The sequence below is a fragment of the Dipodomys ordii genome, unplaced genomic scaffold (genome assembly GCF_000151885.1).
Source record: "Dipodomys ordii isolate 6190 unplaced genomic scaffold, Dord_2.0 Scaffold156, whole genome shotgun sequence".
In the NCBI taxonomy this organism is placed as follows: domain Eukaryota; kingdom Metazoa; phylum Chordata; class Mammalia; order Rodentia; family Heteromyidae; genus Dipodomys; species Dipodomys ordii.
In genome coordinates, this window is record NW_012267372.1 from 1,056,329 (window position 1) to 1,072,613 (window position 16,285).

General features: G+C 57.4%; 1 protein-coding gene and 1 long non-coding RNA gene across 2 annotated transcripts; one reads left to right on the forward strand and one right to left on the reverse strand.

The window, feature by feature from the left end:
• The first annotated feature begins 1,989 nt into the window (after nucleotides 1-1,989).
• Nucleotides 1,990-15,212, forward strand: Ppp1r13l (protein phosphatase 1, regulatory subunit 13 like). The gene is made up of 13 exons (XM_013032554.1): nucleotides 1,990-2,068; nucleotides 7,377-7,455; nucleotides 7,541-7,683; nucleotides 8,547-9,054; nucleotides 9,143-9,241; nucleotides 9,337-9,428; nucleotides 9,711-10,167; nucleotides 11,127-11,587; nucleotides 12,164-12,295; nucleotides 12,404-12,537; nucleotides 12,804-12,970; nucleotides 14,000-14,199; nucleotides 14,674-15,212. The coding sequence occupies exons 2-13, from the start codon at nucleotides 7,401-7,403 to the stop codon at nucleotides 14,710-14,712; spliced, it is 2,487 nt and encodes an 828-aa protein (XP_012888008.1). The 5' UTR covers nucleotides 1,990-2,068; nucleotides 7,377-7,400; the 3' UTR covers nucleotides 14,713-15,212.
• Nucleotides 5,406-9,416, reverse strand: LOC105997967. The gene is made up of 2 exons (XR_001175667.1): nucleotides 9,367-9,416; nucleotides 5,406-6,186 (listed from the first exon to the last, which is right to left on the reverse strand). It is a non-coding gene; the product is annotated as an uncharacterized LOC105997967 (long non-coding RNA).
• Nucleotides 15,213-16,285: the final 1,073 nt, after the last annotated feature.

Below are 16,285 nucleotides of genomic sequence, written 5' to 3' on the forward strand. Positions count from 1 at the left end.
GTGGCAGCGGAGCGCGGGGGGGGGGTAGGTCGGGGCCTGTGACCTCTGTTAACACCACGGAGGGAAACGTCCACTTCGGCGTTGCAGAAGCCCCGAAGGACACGCTGCCTCCAAGTCTGGTCCTGAGAGAAACGGACTCGCCGCCTCTCTAGAGAAACAGTTCCGCCAGGACCCGACGGGTCTCACCCACAGTCTGCACCACGTAGTTTGCCCCCGACACCGCCTTAAAGGGGCAGTCACTGATAGACCCTATCTCTTAAAGAGACAGGAAGGTCGGTTTGGCCGAAATTCTTGGAGAGCCAGGTGAGTATCCTGGCTGGCAGAGCTGTGCCCTCGGCGTTACGGTTCTTTTTTTTCCACCCCCTGTGGAGGCCCCGAAGCCTTGGAAACTTAGCACTTGAGTGAGAGATGTCGTGAAATGGAGGAATATAGAGTATTCCTTCGCCAAGACTCGCCGTACCCCCCCCGGGGGCGGGGCTCCCCGACTCTCCGGGAGCGGGAAACGCAGGGGGCGGGGCTTGCGGGGTTGAGGGCGGAGCCTCGGACCCAGGCGCCGACCTCCTTGGAGGGTTACGGGGTAGGAGGGGCTGGGATCGTGGACCAAACGGAGCTCCGGGGACGCCCCGAGGACCCAGTCTCCTGCGGGAGGAAACGTCCCCGTAGCTTCGAGGAAGGGACCGGGGGTGGGAATCCAGATCGCCCCCTCCCCTGTCCCCCAGATGTGTGTAAACAACCGCACGTGGACGGGGGGGGGGTTCGGGGACGCGCCCGAACCTTTTCCCACGTGGCTGCGCCCCGCGGGGCGGCGGGTGGAGCCCCGGGACGGCGGCGAGACAGGGTGACTCGACTGCATTCCTGGCCGGTGTGTCAGAGCCGCTTCTCGCAGCTTCTGCCGAGATTTCGGATCCTACTGCAGAATTGGGGTGCCCCTCCCTTTCCAGAGAGGAGGGAGGGGACCTGCCCTCCCCGAGTTCCCGTCCCCGTCGGCGGCAGCCGTCCCCGCGGGCTCCGGAGGACCCCGGCCGGAAGGTGCTGGGCGCCCGTCCCTGGTGCTGCTGGGACGGCTGTCCAGCCCAGATGTGGGGCTCTGGCTGGAATATTCTGTAGCGCTCCAACCTGGTTGGGGCTCAGAGAGCCGAGGAGAGACTGATGCAGTTCAGCACTTAGAAGGGGGTGTTTCCCCAGCTTCCAATTTTTTGGGGGGCAGGGGTGTCGTGGGTCTAGAACTCGGGGCCTGGGCACTGCCCCCTGATCTCTTTTACTCAAGACTGGTGCTCTAGCGCTTGGTCGTTAATTGAAGAGTCTCACAGACTTTTCTGCCCGGGCTGGATTTGAACCCTGATCCTCAGATCTCAGCCTCCTGAGTAGCTAGGATGACAGGCAGGAGCCACCGGCGCCCGGCTCAGCCTCCAGTTCTCTGCCCCGGTGCCCCCTCCTCCCAAGGCAATGTACTTTTGCGCAAAAGGGTGCAATGCCATTACTGTACCCAGGGCTGGGCAGGCACACGGGGGCTTTCATCCCAATCCAAACTGTCCCTCCTCTCGTCCAGGAGTTAGGCTCACTAAGTACAATTGATTACCAAGGTTAGAAAGGGTCAGCCTCCAATCTTACACCCCTTTGGTGGATGGAGCCTCACATCTTCCCTCATTAAAGGGGAAACTGAGCCTGGCGGAGAGGGGAAGGGTTCAGGTACCAGTATCCTGCAGCCCCACAAGGCGGCATCCGGCTCCTCCCGTGGGCCTCGCAGGCCGGGTCGCTCCCAGGTTCTGGGCCTCGTTCTTCCCGTCTGTGAAATGGACTTCGGGGGGAGGGTGTGTGTGTGTGTGTGTGTGTGTGTGTGAGATGTCGGTGCATGGGCGTGGCCCGCCCCCCTCTGGGACTACAAGTCCCAAGGTGCCCCGGGCCGCCCCGGGCCCCGCCCCCTGCGGGCCCGCCTCCCTCCAGCCCCGTCACGTCGTCTAACCTGTTCCCGGCGCCTGCCCCGCCCCGCTCGCGCCCCGCGCCCCGCAGCTGGAGCCCGAGCCGGAGCCGGAGGAAGCCCCCCGGTGCCAGGATTTGCTCCGGACCCGTGAGTTCCACCCTCCGGGGGTCCAGCGACCCCCCCTCCCGAGCATCCTGACACCGCGACCCTAGGGAGGAAAGGGCGGGGACGCGGACACGGGGTCCCGGGGCAGAACTTGGGCAGAGGCAGCTTGGAAACTTGATTTTCTGAGTAGAGGGAAGAGCGGGGCGGGGGGCGGGGGGGGGGGGGGGGGGAGGGGGCTCGAATGCCGGAGTTCTTGGAATGAGGGACTGGGGACCCCCCCGTACCCCGATCTCAGGGGGACGTTGGCGCTGGGATTGCAGAGGGCCTTGAGCTGGGGGGGGCTCTCGGGGGTCTGAGTTGCCTGAGTGACTTTGGGGTGTCCGATCTCCGAATCTGGGGGGAAGAGATGGTGGCGAGGCTGGAGCGGGTGGTCGTGCGCCGGCCTCCGCCTCCGCCTGGGGTGTCAGAGCCGAGGGTGGGGCGGGGACAGCAGAACTTGGGGCTTTGAGACGGAGCGGGGACACGTCCCGGGGGCCCCTCCGGAGGCTCTGCCGCCAAGTTCCCCCGCTTTCCGGCTCCGGGAGGCGGGGGGAAGGGGAGGTGAGGAACCGGGACAGCTTTCCTACCTCCCCGGTGCCACTGAGCGAACCCCAACATGTCATTAACTCGGGGCGTCAGACCTGCTTAACCAGGCGCGGGGGGGGGGGAGGCGCCCCCGCGCGCCCCCTGGCGGAGGCCCGGGGGCCTCGTGTTGCCCCCACAGGGGTGGCAAATAATCTGGGGGTGTGCAGAGGTCATTCTAGAGAGCTTAAGGCAGAATTCTAGAAAGGCAAGGTTGGGACCCTGGATGCTTGCGTGGTGGAGCACTTCTGCGTGGCACACAGAGGAGGGGGTAAACTGAGGCTGGCAGGGCCACGCAGCAGCAGCAGCAGCGTTTAAGGGCCAGGTTTCGGCCTCCTAACCGTCCGCTGGCCCGAAGGGAGATGGGAGTCATCCACTCCCACCACATCTCCCGAACCTCCCCCGTCCAGGCTCCTGGGCCTGACCCTGAGGTGAGAAATGTCACCTCCACGCCCATCTGTCTGACCTGAATTGTTGTGGGAGATAAGGGAGGGGTAGAGGCTAATTCTGGAGGTGTGTGTCTGTCCTTCAGGCTGGAGGAGGACAGGGGCAGGCCGGCCTCTCTCCCCCCGCATCCCTCCACCCCTATGCGTCATGTGTCAGGGATTAAAAAGGGAGCGGGGACCCGAGGAGATGAGACCGGGATGTTTGTGAATGTCTGGGTGTGAAGGGCATTCAGTGACAGGCTGAGATGAAATTAAAAATAATACCCGTGACTGCCAACACAGGCCATGCCAGGGATCAGGTCTGGCAGGTAGACAGGACTCCAACCCGTATCCCCAAAGACATCTCAGACTCTGCCCCCCATCCCCAGGCCGGCCTATGAGTTCTCCCTTCAATAGAGATTGCTGACCCAGGGAAGCGACTCCTCCCTACCAGCGGGAAACTGAGGCTGGCAAATAGATATCACCCACATCTTGGGCTTTTGCCAGCTTCTGTCTAGAATCTTCCATGGAGCTCCCTGCCCTGGTCTCCCAAGTTTTTGTTGTTGTTTTGGAGATGATTGATCACTGGCCAGAACGCAGAGATGAATGTGGGAAGGGAAGCTTTGGAGATCCAAGGAGCTAGTGATTTGAGATTCCCAGCATCAAAACTCATGCAGAGCTGAAAGGAGCCTTTATTTGGGTGGGGGTGGAGCAGAGGGCAAAATGACCTTGAGTGGCATACCCTCACCTTTGTGTTGTCTTAATGACCCGTGGAGGAAGGCGTGTCATTAAGAATCCTGGACGTGTGCGTTTCATGCATGTAAATTAGGTCACTCAATCCTCACACCTCTGGAGGCGAAGATACTCATTCCCCCATTGTAGTTAGGTGGAAACCGAGGTAACCAGAAACACACATAACCAGTCCAAAGCTAGAGGTTCAGCCCCGGGGCGAGGTAGTCGCCAACTCATCCCACAGCTGTCCACACAGGGTAAATAGAGTCCCAGAGAAGGTGGGGACCTCTCCCAGCCACAGAGTAACCCACAGGGCTGCGGGAATCCAACATGGGTGTTCTCCGCCTCGTCTTAGGCCTTGACCTGGTTCCTTAGGAGGAGGATGACTCCTCCAGGAAGCCCACGGGGATCCTTACCCCTCCCACCCAGATTAGGTGATATAAAAGAGGGGACCCCAAGGGGGTGGACAGAAATCAGAAGGGATCCCAGGGAAGAGGACTTGGGCTGAAGAAGCCTGGGAACCGACGCGGCCTACGCCACCCCCGATCCCCGCCCTCGCGCCCCGCCCAGAGAGGCCCGCACCTGCCCAGACCCGCCACACATTCCCTGGGCCTGAGCTCAGGGGCTGCAACCGCCCCGCCCCATCCCGCCCCGCGGGGACCCCGGCGCCCCCTGGTGGTCCCGTCGGGGTGTTAATTTTCAATTAAGATTTCAGAGTTTATGCCCAGGCTAGCCTCAGGACCTCAATCCACTTGCCTATGTCTCCTACGTAGCCGGAATGACAGACATGGAGTGCCATACCTGCTGTTGATTGAAATTGGGTGGGGGGGTCCTCATTAACTGGCCTCAGCCTCCTGATCTTTACCTCCGCTGTAGCTGGGATTACAGGGGTGAGCCACTATGTCCAGTTTGTTTTATTTTTTGGCGGTCCTGGGGCTTGAACTCTAGACCTGGGCCCTGTCCCTCAACTCTTCAGCTCAAGGCCAGCCCTCTACCGCTTGAGCCACAGGGCCACTTCCGGTTTTCTAGTGGTTTATTGGAGATAAGAGTCTCAGACTTTCCTGCCTGGGCTGGCTTTGAACCGTGATCCTCACATCTCAGCCTCCGGAGTAGGTAGGATTACAGATTTGAGCCACTGGCGTCTGGCTTACCACGACCAGTTTCCGGCTTACTACGCCCACTTTAAAGCCCTGAGTTTTAATTTCTACTTTCTTTGGTGGATTTTTTGAGACAGTCTCATTATTTACAACAGGACTGGCCTTGAATTCAATCTTCCTGCCAAGGGTTTCCAAGTGCTGGGATTACAGGCATGCACCACCTCACCTGGCCCATAGCCTCCACTTTCTGAGGCTTTACTTTTCAAAAAGAATTAAACTGGGCTGGGAAGGTGGCTCAGTGGTAGAGCACTTGCCTTGCATGCTCGAGGCCCTGGGTTTGATTCCTCAGCACCACATAAGCAAAAAGAAAAAAGCCGGAAGTGGCGCTGTGGCTCAGGTGGTAGAGTGCTAGCCTTGAGCTGAAGAGCTGAGGGACAGTGCCCAGGCCCAGAGTTCAGGCCCCACGACCGACCCAAAAAAAAAAAAAAAGAATTAAACCCCATGTATGTTCACAATATTTCTATGAAGTAAGCCGCTGGACCATTCTCATTTTACAGGTTAGGAAACTGAGGTACGCTGGTCAGATCTGCCAGGGGTACTGCCAAACATGACTCCCAAAAGTCTGGCTCATTCGCTACTTGCTCCCTTCTCTGAGCTTCCAGGGTGGTGGGAACTTGGGTTGGATACAAAGTGAAGAAAGGGCAGGAAAACAGACTAATACACCAACTAAATTAGAAAATTCTAGAATGTTCCAAAGATATAATCTTGGACCCACTACTTGTAGACTCTCAAGCTGAGGAGTCCCAGAGTCTCACGCCCTTACAATTTCAGGATGGGGGCTGATTGCAATACAAGTTGAAGAGCCTCCCTCCCCCAATAGCTAGTTTGCGTCCTTCTAATGTGGGGAAACTGAGGCCTCAGGAGTGGAGAGGACTCATCACCCAAGGTCACACACTCCCAATACACCCAAATGAGCCATCAGCCCCAACAGGTTCTGATCTTGTGGCCTCTAGACAAGAGGCCAGTATCAACACGTTCCACCCAGCCTGCTGCCCACGCTCCTACTGCCAAATCCGAGGTCGGTGTAGTCAGGAGGGTGACAGCACGAGCGGGCGTGGCGGCTGCCATGGGGACGTGGTTGGTGCTGGCTTGACTGGTTCCCCAGGAGAGGGAAGGCTCCCTCCTTCCTGCTAGGCTGGTGACCACAGCTGCTGATCCACCCCCTTGGCCCCAGCCGCCATATTGTTCCTTCAAACCATGTGTCCCTGTGAGCCAGGCCTCCAGCCTGGTAGAGACAATGAAGAATAAAACAAGTTAGGTCCCATCTAGGTGTGAAACTCAAGAGACTGAACTGGGGGTTTGGCAAGCCACGCCCCTTCCGGCTGGCTGAGCGAGCCCCGCCCCTTTTTGCTTTTACTTTCCAAATTCTCCCTACTTGATCTGAAGAGGCCTTGGCTCTGATCCTCCTTCCTTTTCTTCTTCTTCTTCTTCTTCTTCTTCTTCTTCTTCTTCTTCTTTTTCTTTTTCTTCTTCTTCTTCTTCTTCTTCTTCTTCTTCTTCCTCTTCCTCTTCTTCTCCTCCTCCTCCTCCTCCTCCTCCTCCTCCTTCTTCTTCTTCTTCTTCTTCCTCTTCCTCTTTCTCTTCTTCTTCTGTCGCCGAGGGGCTTGAACTCTGGGCCTGGGCCTCAGCTCTTCAGCTCAAGGCTAGCGCTCTACCACTTGAGCCACAGCGCTACTTCCAGCTTTTTCTGCTTATGTGGTGCTGAGGGGTTGAACCCAGGGCCTCATGCTTACAAGGCAAGCACTCTACTACTGAGTCACCTTCCCAGCCCCTTCCTTTGCTTCTTGAGTAGCTGGGCCCGCAGGCGTGTGCCACCATGCCAGGCACGAGTGAGAGCTTGGCACAGACGTTGCTGAGCTTTAACTTTTGTGCCTGTTAGAGAGGTTTTGACCATAACTGACTACAAAGCCCTTAATACGGTCCTAGAAGGTAATGTCCCAGCATGCCATAGTGGTTCTTGTTTTTGTTTTTAAAATTGCATTACTCCAAGTGAAATGCACAACTATTATGTTGGGTTTTTTTTTGGTCGGTCATGGGGCTTGAACTCTGGGCTTGGGTGCTGTCCCTGCACTCTTCAGCTCAAGGCGAGCGCTCTACCGCTTGAGCCACAGCGCCACTTCCAACTATTATGTTTTAAAATGCCCTCCAGCCTTTGACAGTATCCCTTGACCCCCTAGGAGGCATTCAGTGAAGGCTGAGATCTGAGGAAGGGGGTGAAGCTCTGTGGAGCCTTCTCAAAAGGGTTTGGGTCTTGTAGGTTATGTATGGACCAAAGTTTGAAGGACTTGCAATTTCCTTGAAGCAAAGCATTTCTAGAGGAAGGCAGGGGCAGTCTTGCTCCTCTCCCCCTTGCCGCGCATTTCCCACGGGTGGGGTCCAGAGTCTGAGATGATCCCCCCCACACACACCTCTCAGGCGCCCCTGCTCCAGCCTGGCACCATGGACAGCGAGGCGTTCCAGAGCGCGCGGGACCTTCTGGACCTGAACTTCCAGTGTGAGCTGGGGCAGGGGGCGGGGCCTGAGGGGCAGGGCCCTCCGGGAGGCGTGGTCCTGACCCTCACTCCTGCCTGCCCGACCAGCGCTGGCCATGAAACACATGGATCTAAAGCAGATGGAGCTGGACACGGCGGCGGCCAAGGTGGATGAACTGACCAAGCAGCTGGAGTCCCTGTGGTCAGACTCACCTGCACCTCCTGGCCCTCAGGCTGGAGTCTCCCCTAGGGTGAGCCTGATCCCCATCCTGACCCCAAGGCCTGCTTCTCATGACTCAGGCCATCTTAGGCAGATCTGTGTCCTGTTCTTGAGGGCAGATTTGTGGGCTGCTCAAAGAGGGAACCGGTGGAGGAGGACATTTAAGAAGAAAAGTCTCCCTTGCTTCTTTTTTGTTTCTTTTGATAGTACTGGGTTTGAACTTAGGACCTTAAAGTGCTCTACCACTTGAGACATGCCCCCCCAGAGCTTTATTGTTTTATTTTTCTGAGCTTTTGCTCTGGGGCAACCTCAGAATGTCATCCTTTTTCCTGTCCCCTCCTTCCAGAATAGCTGGAATTACAGCAATGAGTTTTGTCATTGTTGTTTTGTGCCAGCACTGGGGCTGGAATTCAGGGCCTTGCCCTCTTGCTTGGGTTTTTTCCACTCAAGGCTAGTGCTCAACGACTTGAGTCTCACCTCTCCTTCCAACTTTTTGCTGCTAATTGGAGATAAGAGTCTCACAGACTTTTTCAACATAGGCTGGCTTCAAACAGCAGTCCTCAGATTGCATCCTCCTGAGTAGCTAGGATTACAGGCCATGAGCGATGGGCTTTCTTGTTTTGTTTTGAGATAGGGTCTCCATAACATCTTTTTTTGTTTGTTTTTAATCCTGCTAGCTTCCAGCTGTGGCCCTCCTATCTCTACCTCCCCAGGGGCCTTTTCCTTAGTCACCCAAAGGAGACCGTGGTGACAGGCTAGCATCAACATCCTTTCACTGGGCTCACTGCCTCCCTTCTTACCCTGAACCAACACCTCTGGATTGACCTTCAATAACTGCTTATGATTTCCTTCACTAATGTCCCCTTTGACCCCAACCTCCCTGCCTCCCCGCAGATGCCCCGATACAGCTCCAGCCCAGTCTCCGAGCCTTTCGGCAGCCGAGGGTCCCCCCGGAAGACAGCCACCGACAATGCAGATGCCCCATTTGGGCGCTCCGAGAGTGCCCCGTCCCTACATCCCTACAGCCCGCTGTCCCCCAAAACCCGTCCATCATCGCCGCGCACCCCGCTGTACCTGCAGCCGGACGCCTACGGCAGCCTGGACCGCGCGCCCTCGCCGCGATCCCGCGCCTTCGAGGGAGCGGGCAGCCCGCTTGGCCGTGCGCCCTCCCCGCGGCCTGGGTCAGGCCCCCTCCGCCAGCAAGGTCCCCCCACTCCCTTCGACTTCCTGGGCCGCGCGGGCTCTCCGCGCGGCAGCCCTCTGGCCGAGGGTCCCCAGGCTTTCTTTCCGGAGCGGGGGCCTTCCCCACGCCCCCCGGCCTCCGCCTACGACGTGCCCGCCTTTGGGAGCGCCCTGCTGGGCGCGGGCGGCAGCGCCTTCGCCCCGCCCCTGCGCGCGCAAGGTGAGCTGCGCCCTGCACTTGGGCGGCGGGGTACGGGGGCGATCTGGGGGGGTCGGGGCCAGTATCTTCACGCGCAAAATGCCCCCAGATGACCTGACCTTGCGCCGGCGCACCCCAAAAGCCTGGAATGAGTCCGATCTGGACGTGGCTTACGAGAAGAAATCTTCGCAAACAGCCAGCTATGAACGTGAGTGCTAAGAGTGGGGGACCTGGAGGGGAGACCCCTGCACCTCTCATCACTCCACCCCGTCCTAATGATTCCTCCCACCCCCTACCCCGCAGGCCTGGACGTCTTCTCGCGGCCCTCCTCACCTGGCCTGCAGCTGTTGCCCTGGAGAGAGAGCAGCCTGGACGGGTTGGGGGCGGCTGGCAAGGTCAGGGGCGGGGCTTGACTGGGGCGGGGCCGTGCCAGCGAGGTGGGCGGGGTTCTGCCAGCGGATTGGGCCAGGCACTGGGGGCGTGGTCACGCCAGTGAAGAGGGCGTGGTTGGGCGGGGCGGGGCTCTTAGAAGTCCTCCGCGCGCTTTCTCTTGGATTTCCGCCCCTCTGTCTTCTTCCTCGCGTTTCCCTCACCTCTTCTCCCGCTTCTCACTTTTGCCTCTCCCTCTGTCCCACCTGAGCCTCTTCTACCTTCCCTCCTTTTTTTCTCTTCCCTAGGACAACCTTACTAGCGCCACCCTGCCCCGCAATTACAAAGTCTCCCCTCTGGCCAGCGACCGGCGCTCCGATGTAGGCAGCTACCGCCGCTCCCTGGGCTCTGCAGGGCCCTCGGGGACCCTGCCCCGCAGCTGGCAGCCCGTCAGCCGCATCCCCATGCCCCCCGCCGCCCCCCAGCCTCGCAACGCCCCACGCCAGCGCCCCATCCCCCTCAGCATGATATTCAAGCTACAAAATGCCTTCTGGGAGCACGGGGCCAGTAGGAATGTGTTCCCTGGATCCCCTGTCTTCCCCCGAGCACCTCCTCCGAAGCTGCCTACCCAGCCCCAGCCGCCGCCACAGCCCCAAGTCCATCCCCAACCGCAGCCCCAGGTGCCACCCCAGCCTCAGCCCCCCGCCCAGCCCCCAACTACAACCCCCCAGCTTCCCCAACAGACCTGGACCCCAGGGAATGAAGGTAAGTTGGCAAAGGGGGCACCAGAGGGCTGGATGGAGGGTGGCAGGGCAGAGTGGCTGGGGTAGCCATCACAGCCAGCCTCCTGCAGAGAGTGAGGCCAGATGAGGTTGGACAGGGGTAGACAATAGTTAAACAGGGACTCTGCAGCTAGACTGACTGGTTCCATCCCGTGTGACCTCAGGCAGGTCACTTAGCCTCTCTGAGCCTCCATATTCTTGAGTGTAAAAGGTAAATGGTGATAGAAACTATCATATTGGAGTATGATACTAAAACTATATCAAGCCCTGAAAGTAGAGCCTAATGCCTAGGAAGCTCTCAATGGTTATATTAATTAGAATAGTTAATAAATTGTAGTGTGAAACCATTGGAGGCTTGAGTCTCTAACCATGGGCTTGCTGTGTGACTCAGGATAAATTACCTAACCTAGCTGAGCCTCTGCACCCATTTGTATGGGACAGTCATGATCATTGCCTTGAAGGATTATGACATGGATTATGAGAACCTGGGCCAAGAGTGATGAGGAGGAGGAGGAAGATGAGGATGATGAGGATGATGATTACTTGCGCCTGTTTTAGAAACACTTCTGGGGAGAGGCGGGGAGATAAACCAGGCATGGTGATACATGCCTATACTCCTGGCATTCAGGAAGTGGAAACAGAAAGATCACAAATTCAAGGCCATCTTGGGCTACATAATAAGATGCCTATCTCAAAAATGAATAAGGAGAGAGGGAAAAAAAAACAGCATGTAAAGCACCAAGTACATCCTAAGTGCTCAGTACATGGTTGTTATCCTAACTGTATATTATTCACAGCCAAGGGAAAGTGATGTCTAGAGAGGGCAAGGAACGCCCCTGAGGTCACACAGCAGCAATACTGGTTGTAGGCCCTGAAAGTTTCACAGAGTCCTGGGGGACTTCTGGAGGGTTCATCTTCTGATGGTGCTCTTGCTCCTGCTAGGCCTCCTCAAGCCCCCCACGGAGCTCGAGCCGGAGCCGGAGCTTGAGGGTCTGCTGCCACCCGTGCTGGAGGCTGGAGATGGAGAGGAAGGCACTGTGACTCGGCCCCTGAGCCCCACAAGGCTGCAGCCAGCACTACCACCCGAGGCCCAGTCGGTGCCTGAGCTGGAGGAGGTGGCACGTGTCCTGGCTGAGATTCCTCGGCCGCTCAAGCGCAGGGGCTCCATGGAGCAGAGCCCCGCTGTGGCCCTGCCCCCCACCCACAAGAAGCAGTATCAGCAGATCATCAACCGTCTCTTCCACCGGCATGGTGGGCCAGGACCTGGGGGCCCAGAGCCAGAGCTGACCCCCATCACAGAGGGATCTGAAGGCAGGGCAGGGCCCCCTGCTCCTGCTCCACCAGCTCCCATCCCACCCCCAGCCCCACCCCAGAGCAGCCCACCAGAGCAGCCACCAAGCATGGTACGTAATAGGAATAAAGACGTGTTCTAACATCTAGCTATAGCAAAGAAACCTCCAGTGTACAACTAATTACACTCCCTGAACTGTTTTTCTTTGAGTAACAGCCAGAGGTGCTGAAAGACAGCCTAAGGACAGCCCAAAGCAGTCCTTGTGGTCTAATATGCCCCCTCCCCAGGCAGGAAAATATGCTGGGCACTGGTGGCTCATGCCTGTAATCCTAGCTACTCAGAAGGCTGAGATCTGAGGATTGTGGTTGGAAGCCAGCCCAGGCAGGAAAGTCCATGAGACCCTGTGATTCAAGTGGTAGAGTGCTAGCCTTGAGTGGAAAGAGCTAAGGGACAAAGGCCATAGGGTCTGAGTTCCAACCCCAGTACTAGCACAGAGAGTGATGCGATTCCTTCTTTTTGGGGAGTGGGGGGGGGTTAATTCTGGGACTTCTATTTGCTAGGCAAGTGCTCTACCACCTGGGCCACATGCCTGGCCTGCCAATTCCCTTTCAAGCATGAGCTTGCAGTACTGGTAGACCCTCGTAGTGGCTGGAGTCAGTCTCCCAACTTGCCCCCCCCCACCCCGCAGGAGATGCGCTCCGTGCTGCGGAAGGTGGGGTCCCCACGCAAGGCCCGGCGTGCTCGCCTCAACCCACTGGTGCTGCTGCTGGACGCAGCGCTGACCGGGGAGCTGGACGTGGTGCAGCAGGCAGTGAAGGAGGTGAGGGGGCCTTTGGAGGGGAGGGGAAGTGACAGGCGCAGGGCTGAGGCTTTGGCCGGGAGGGGAGATGACAGGTGGAGGACTGAGGCTCCTTTCCGGTCCTCCCAGATGAACGATCCCAGCCAGCCCAACGAGGAGGGCATCACCGCCCTGCACAATGCCATCTGCGGCGCCAACTACCCCATTGTGGACTTCCTCATCGCCGCAGGTGCCAACGTCAACTCCCCGGATAGCCATGGCTGGTGAGTGCACGGCACTGCGCATGCACCAGGGGTGGGCGGGGCCGGTGCAGGTGGGTGGGGCTGGGCTGGGTAGGCGGGGCCAGTGCAGGTGGGTGGGGCTGGGCTGGGTAGGCGGGGCCAGTGCAGGTGGGTGGGGCTGGGCGGGGGCTGGGGAGGGTGGGCGGGGCTGGGGAGGGTGGGCGGGGCCTGGTGCAGGCGGGCGGGGCTGGGGAAGGTGGGCGGGGCCGAGGTCTCAGGAGTTCCTCCTTCTCCCCGCTGCTGCCCAGGACCCCCTTGCACTGTGCGGCCTCCTGCAACGACACGGCCATCTGCACTGCGCTGGTGCAGCATGGCGCCGCCATCTTCGCCACCACGCTCAGTGACGGTGCCACCGCCATCGAGAAGTGCGACCCCTACCGCGAGGGCTATGCCGACTGCGCCACCTACCTGGCAGGTGGGGCTCCCACCTGGCGGGTGGAAACGGGTGGGGGCGGGACTGGACACCTGTAGATGGACACGTGTGAGGGAGATGGTGCCGCTGGACCCTCTCTCACCTGCCGGGTGGGAAGTCGTAGATTCCAAATGGACCATCAACCTGGTAGTACCGGGCTGGGCAGGTGGGAATGTCAGTATTGCACACAACTGGCAAGTGAGCAGGCTACGCTGCTGGGGAAGGGGCTTGGGCAGTGGCTTGCAGAGAGAGACCTGAGTTGTGCCTCATCTCTTCAGAGGCCAGCTGTATCAGCGGGGATCCAGATGGGAGGGACAACATAGATTACACCTAGAGAACTGTGCATAGAGCCTCTTCTTGCATGTGCACTGTAGATGATGATGATGATGATGATGACTGTTGGTCATGGGGCTTGAATTTAGGGCCTGGGTGCTGTCCCTGAGCTCTTCTGCTCAAGGCTAGCCCTTAACCACTTTGAACCACAGCTCTACTTCTGGTTTTCTCTTGGTTAATTGGAGATCTAAATCTCATAGGATGGGCTGGGAAGGTGGCTCAGTGGTAGAACGCTTGCTTTGCATTCATGAGGCCCTGGGTTCGATTCCTCAGCACCACCTAAGCAGAAAAAGCTGGAAGTGGCTCTGTGGCTCAAGTGGTAGAGTGCTAGCCTTGAGCTGAAGAGCTGAGGGACAGCGCCCAGGCCTAGAGTCCAAGCCCCACTACCGACAAAACAAAACAAAACAAAAATCTCATAGGACTTTCCTTCTCGGGCTATCTTTGAACTGCGATCCTCAGATCTCAGCCTCCTGAACTGCAGTCCTCAGATCTCAGCCTCCTGAGTAGCTAGGATGATGGGTTTGAGCCATAATCTGTAGAAATTTAACGGGGTAAAAGTGGGGGAGCATTGACAAAAGCAAGGGCTCCTCCCCTTGCTGCGCTGACATGGTCCCTGGTCCCATCCCCTGAGTGGACCTGGCCCAGTTTCTGTTCCCGGACCTCCAGCCAGGCTCTCACATCCCCACCATGTATTTTCAGACGTGGAGCAGAACATGGGGTTGATGCACAACGGGGCTGTGTACGCCCTCTGGGACTACAGCGCCGAGTTCGGGGACGAGCTGTCCTTCCGAGAGGGCGAGTCAGTCACCGTGCTGCGGCGGGACGGGCCCGAGGAGACCGACTGGTGGTGGGCAGCGCTGCACGGCCAGGAGGGCTACGTGCCCAGGAACTACTTCGGGGTGAGCTTGGGAGGAGATCGTGGCGGGGAGGAGGCTCCTGACAGCAGCTGGCTGCAGATGCCATCCAGAAACGAGGGAGGGCAGGCTGGGCATGCAGGTAGTAAAGACATCGCCTGGCGTGTCCGACATCCTGAATTCCTCCTGCAAAAGAAAAAAAAAAAGAGGGGCCGGGAGGGCAGCTCATTATTGAGTGAAAGAGGTCACAGGAGTCTGTCATTGGTCGTGAGGTGGAAAGGGAACGCCCACTTCAGTGAGGGGCGGGAAATGATATTGCCTTCCTGGCTGTAGATTGGTTGATGCTCAGTCTTTCTCTAGACCGGTACTGCTTTCCTGGCCATTGACTGGTTCGTGCTAATTAGATGTGTCAGTTGGTCGGGGGCGTAGCTCGGGGGCGGGATTACCTGTCTGTGCGGGTGATTGAGAGGCCAGTGAGGGTCTGGGAGCTCCTGGTGTCTGAAGATCGGCTTCCCCCAGCTCTTCCCCAGGGTGAAGCCCCAGAGGAATAAAGTCTAACGGGACAGAAGGACGTTTCCCGTGGAGACAAGCTAGCTGGACTGCCTTTGCTCCTGACCTCTCGCCCCTGCAATTACTGCCGCGCCGCGTGCACCTGTACCCCTAGCCCCGCAGGGGTGCGGTCCTGACCTCCAGTTCTACCAGAAGCACCGGGAGAAGGAGAACCCCAGCCCTAACTTTAGGAACCTGCCTCAGCCCGAGGAAGTGCAGGCGGCGGGGCTGCGAACCCCTCCCACATTTGCCAAATCAGATCCTGTCCATAAGTGCCTCTTACAGCTACTGCCAGTCTCCTCCCACCTCCCCGCTGAGCGTGAGAATGGGACCAGCCACCTGATTTCCCTGGGAGTCCCCACGACCATCCCATCTCCACCAGCATGGTCTCTGTGAGGACTGGGGTGAGACCAACTATCCCCACCCCACATCTCCCCAGTTAAGTGCCATTATGAAATGCTGGCTTTTGAACAACGTGAGGATTTTTTTTTCTTTATATAAATAAAGGTAGTTTGCACAGAAATTGATTTCTCGTTTTGATTCTGTTCTAACTGTACAAATGTTCAACATTAGCAAACCATTCCTTTTTTTCTTTCTTGATTTTTGGAAGTCATGGGGATGCCTCAGACCTTAGCAAACCAGTCTTTATTATTATTGCTATGATTATTTATTTTTTGCAGGTACTGGGGCTTGAAGTCAGGACCTGAGTACAGTCCTTTCGTTTTTTGGCTCAAGGCTGGAGCTCTATCACTTGAGCCACAGCTCCATTTCCTGCTTTTTGATGGTTAATTGGAGATAAAAATATCACAGACTATACTGCCATTGATTGGTTTGAACCAAGCTCCTCAGATCCTCCCAAGTAGCTGGAATTACACACATGTACACCACACCTGGTTCTCCAAAGGTGAAGAACATCATGGAAAATTTTAGGCAGGGTAGGTGGAGCCACAGAGGTAGGATAGGAGGCACGTTCATTTCCTGTGCAGCTGTAATAAATGGCCTCAAGCTCCCTGGCTTAGAACAACATGTTTATTTCCCACAGTTGTGAAGGTAAGAGGTTTACAGTTTCAGCATTGAAACCAAAACCTTGGCAGGCCTGGCAGGGCGGTGCTTCCTAGGAAGTTTCCTTGCCTTTCCAGCTTCTGGAACCAAATTCTTTACATTCCTTGTCCCAGTAGCTCTTACTCCCATCCCTCCCTCTTCCTCTGCAGTATCAGGAATAGAACCCAATTCCTGTAGCATGCAAAGTAAATAACATGACAGCCAAGTCCCCAGCCCCCTTTTTTTTTTTGGCTTTTGATACTTTACCAGGGCTGACTTTGAACCTGGATCCTCCTGCGCTGGTATTCCAGGCATGCACTACCATGCCATTAAGATGGAAATCAGAACTGGGCACCTGTGGCTCATGCCTGTAATCCTAGCTACTCAGGAGGCTGAGATCTAAGGATCCCATTTCAAAGCCAGCCCAGGCAGGAAAGTCCATGAGAGTCCTTTCAATCACCAGAAAACCGGATGTGGCACTATGGTTCAAGTGGTAGAATGCTTACCTTGAGCTGAAGACCTGAGGGACAGCACCCAGGCC

What these genes read in the sequence shown, in the direction of transcription:
- Ppp1r13l (XM_013032554.1), top strand. Translation starts at nt 7,401, where the DNA reads ATGGACAGCGAGGCGTTCCAGAGCGCGCGGGACCTTCTGGACCTGAAC. An exon ending in CAGAGCAGCCACCAAGCATG is followed by an intron (nt 11,588 to 12,163) that starts GTACGTAATAGG and finishes CCCACCCCGCAG; the next exon opens with GAGATGCGCTCCGTGCTGCG. An exon ending in TGCAGCAGGCAGTGAAGGAG is followed by an intron (nt 12,296 to 12,403) that starts GTGAGGGGGCCT and finishes CGGTCCTCCCAG; the next exon opens with ATGAACGATCCCAGCCAGCC.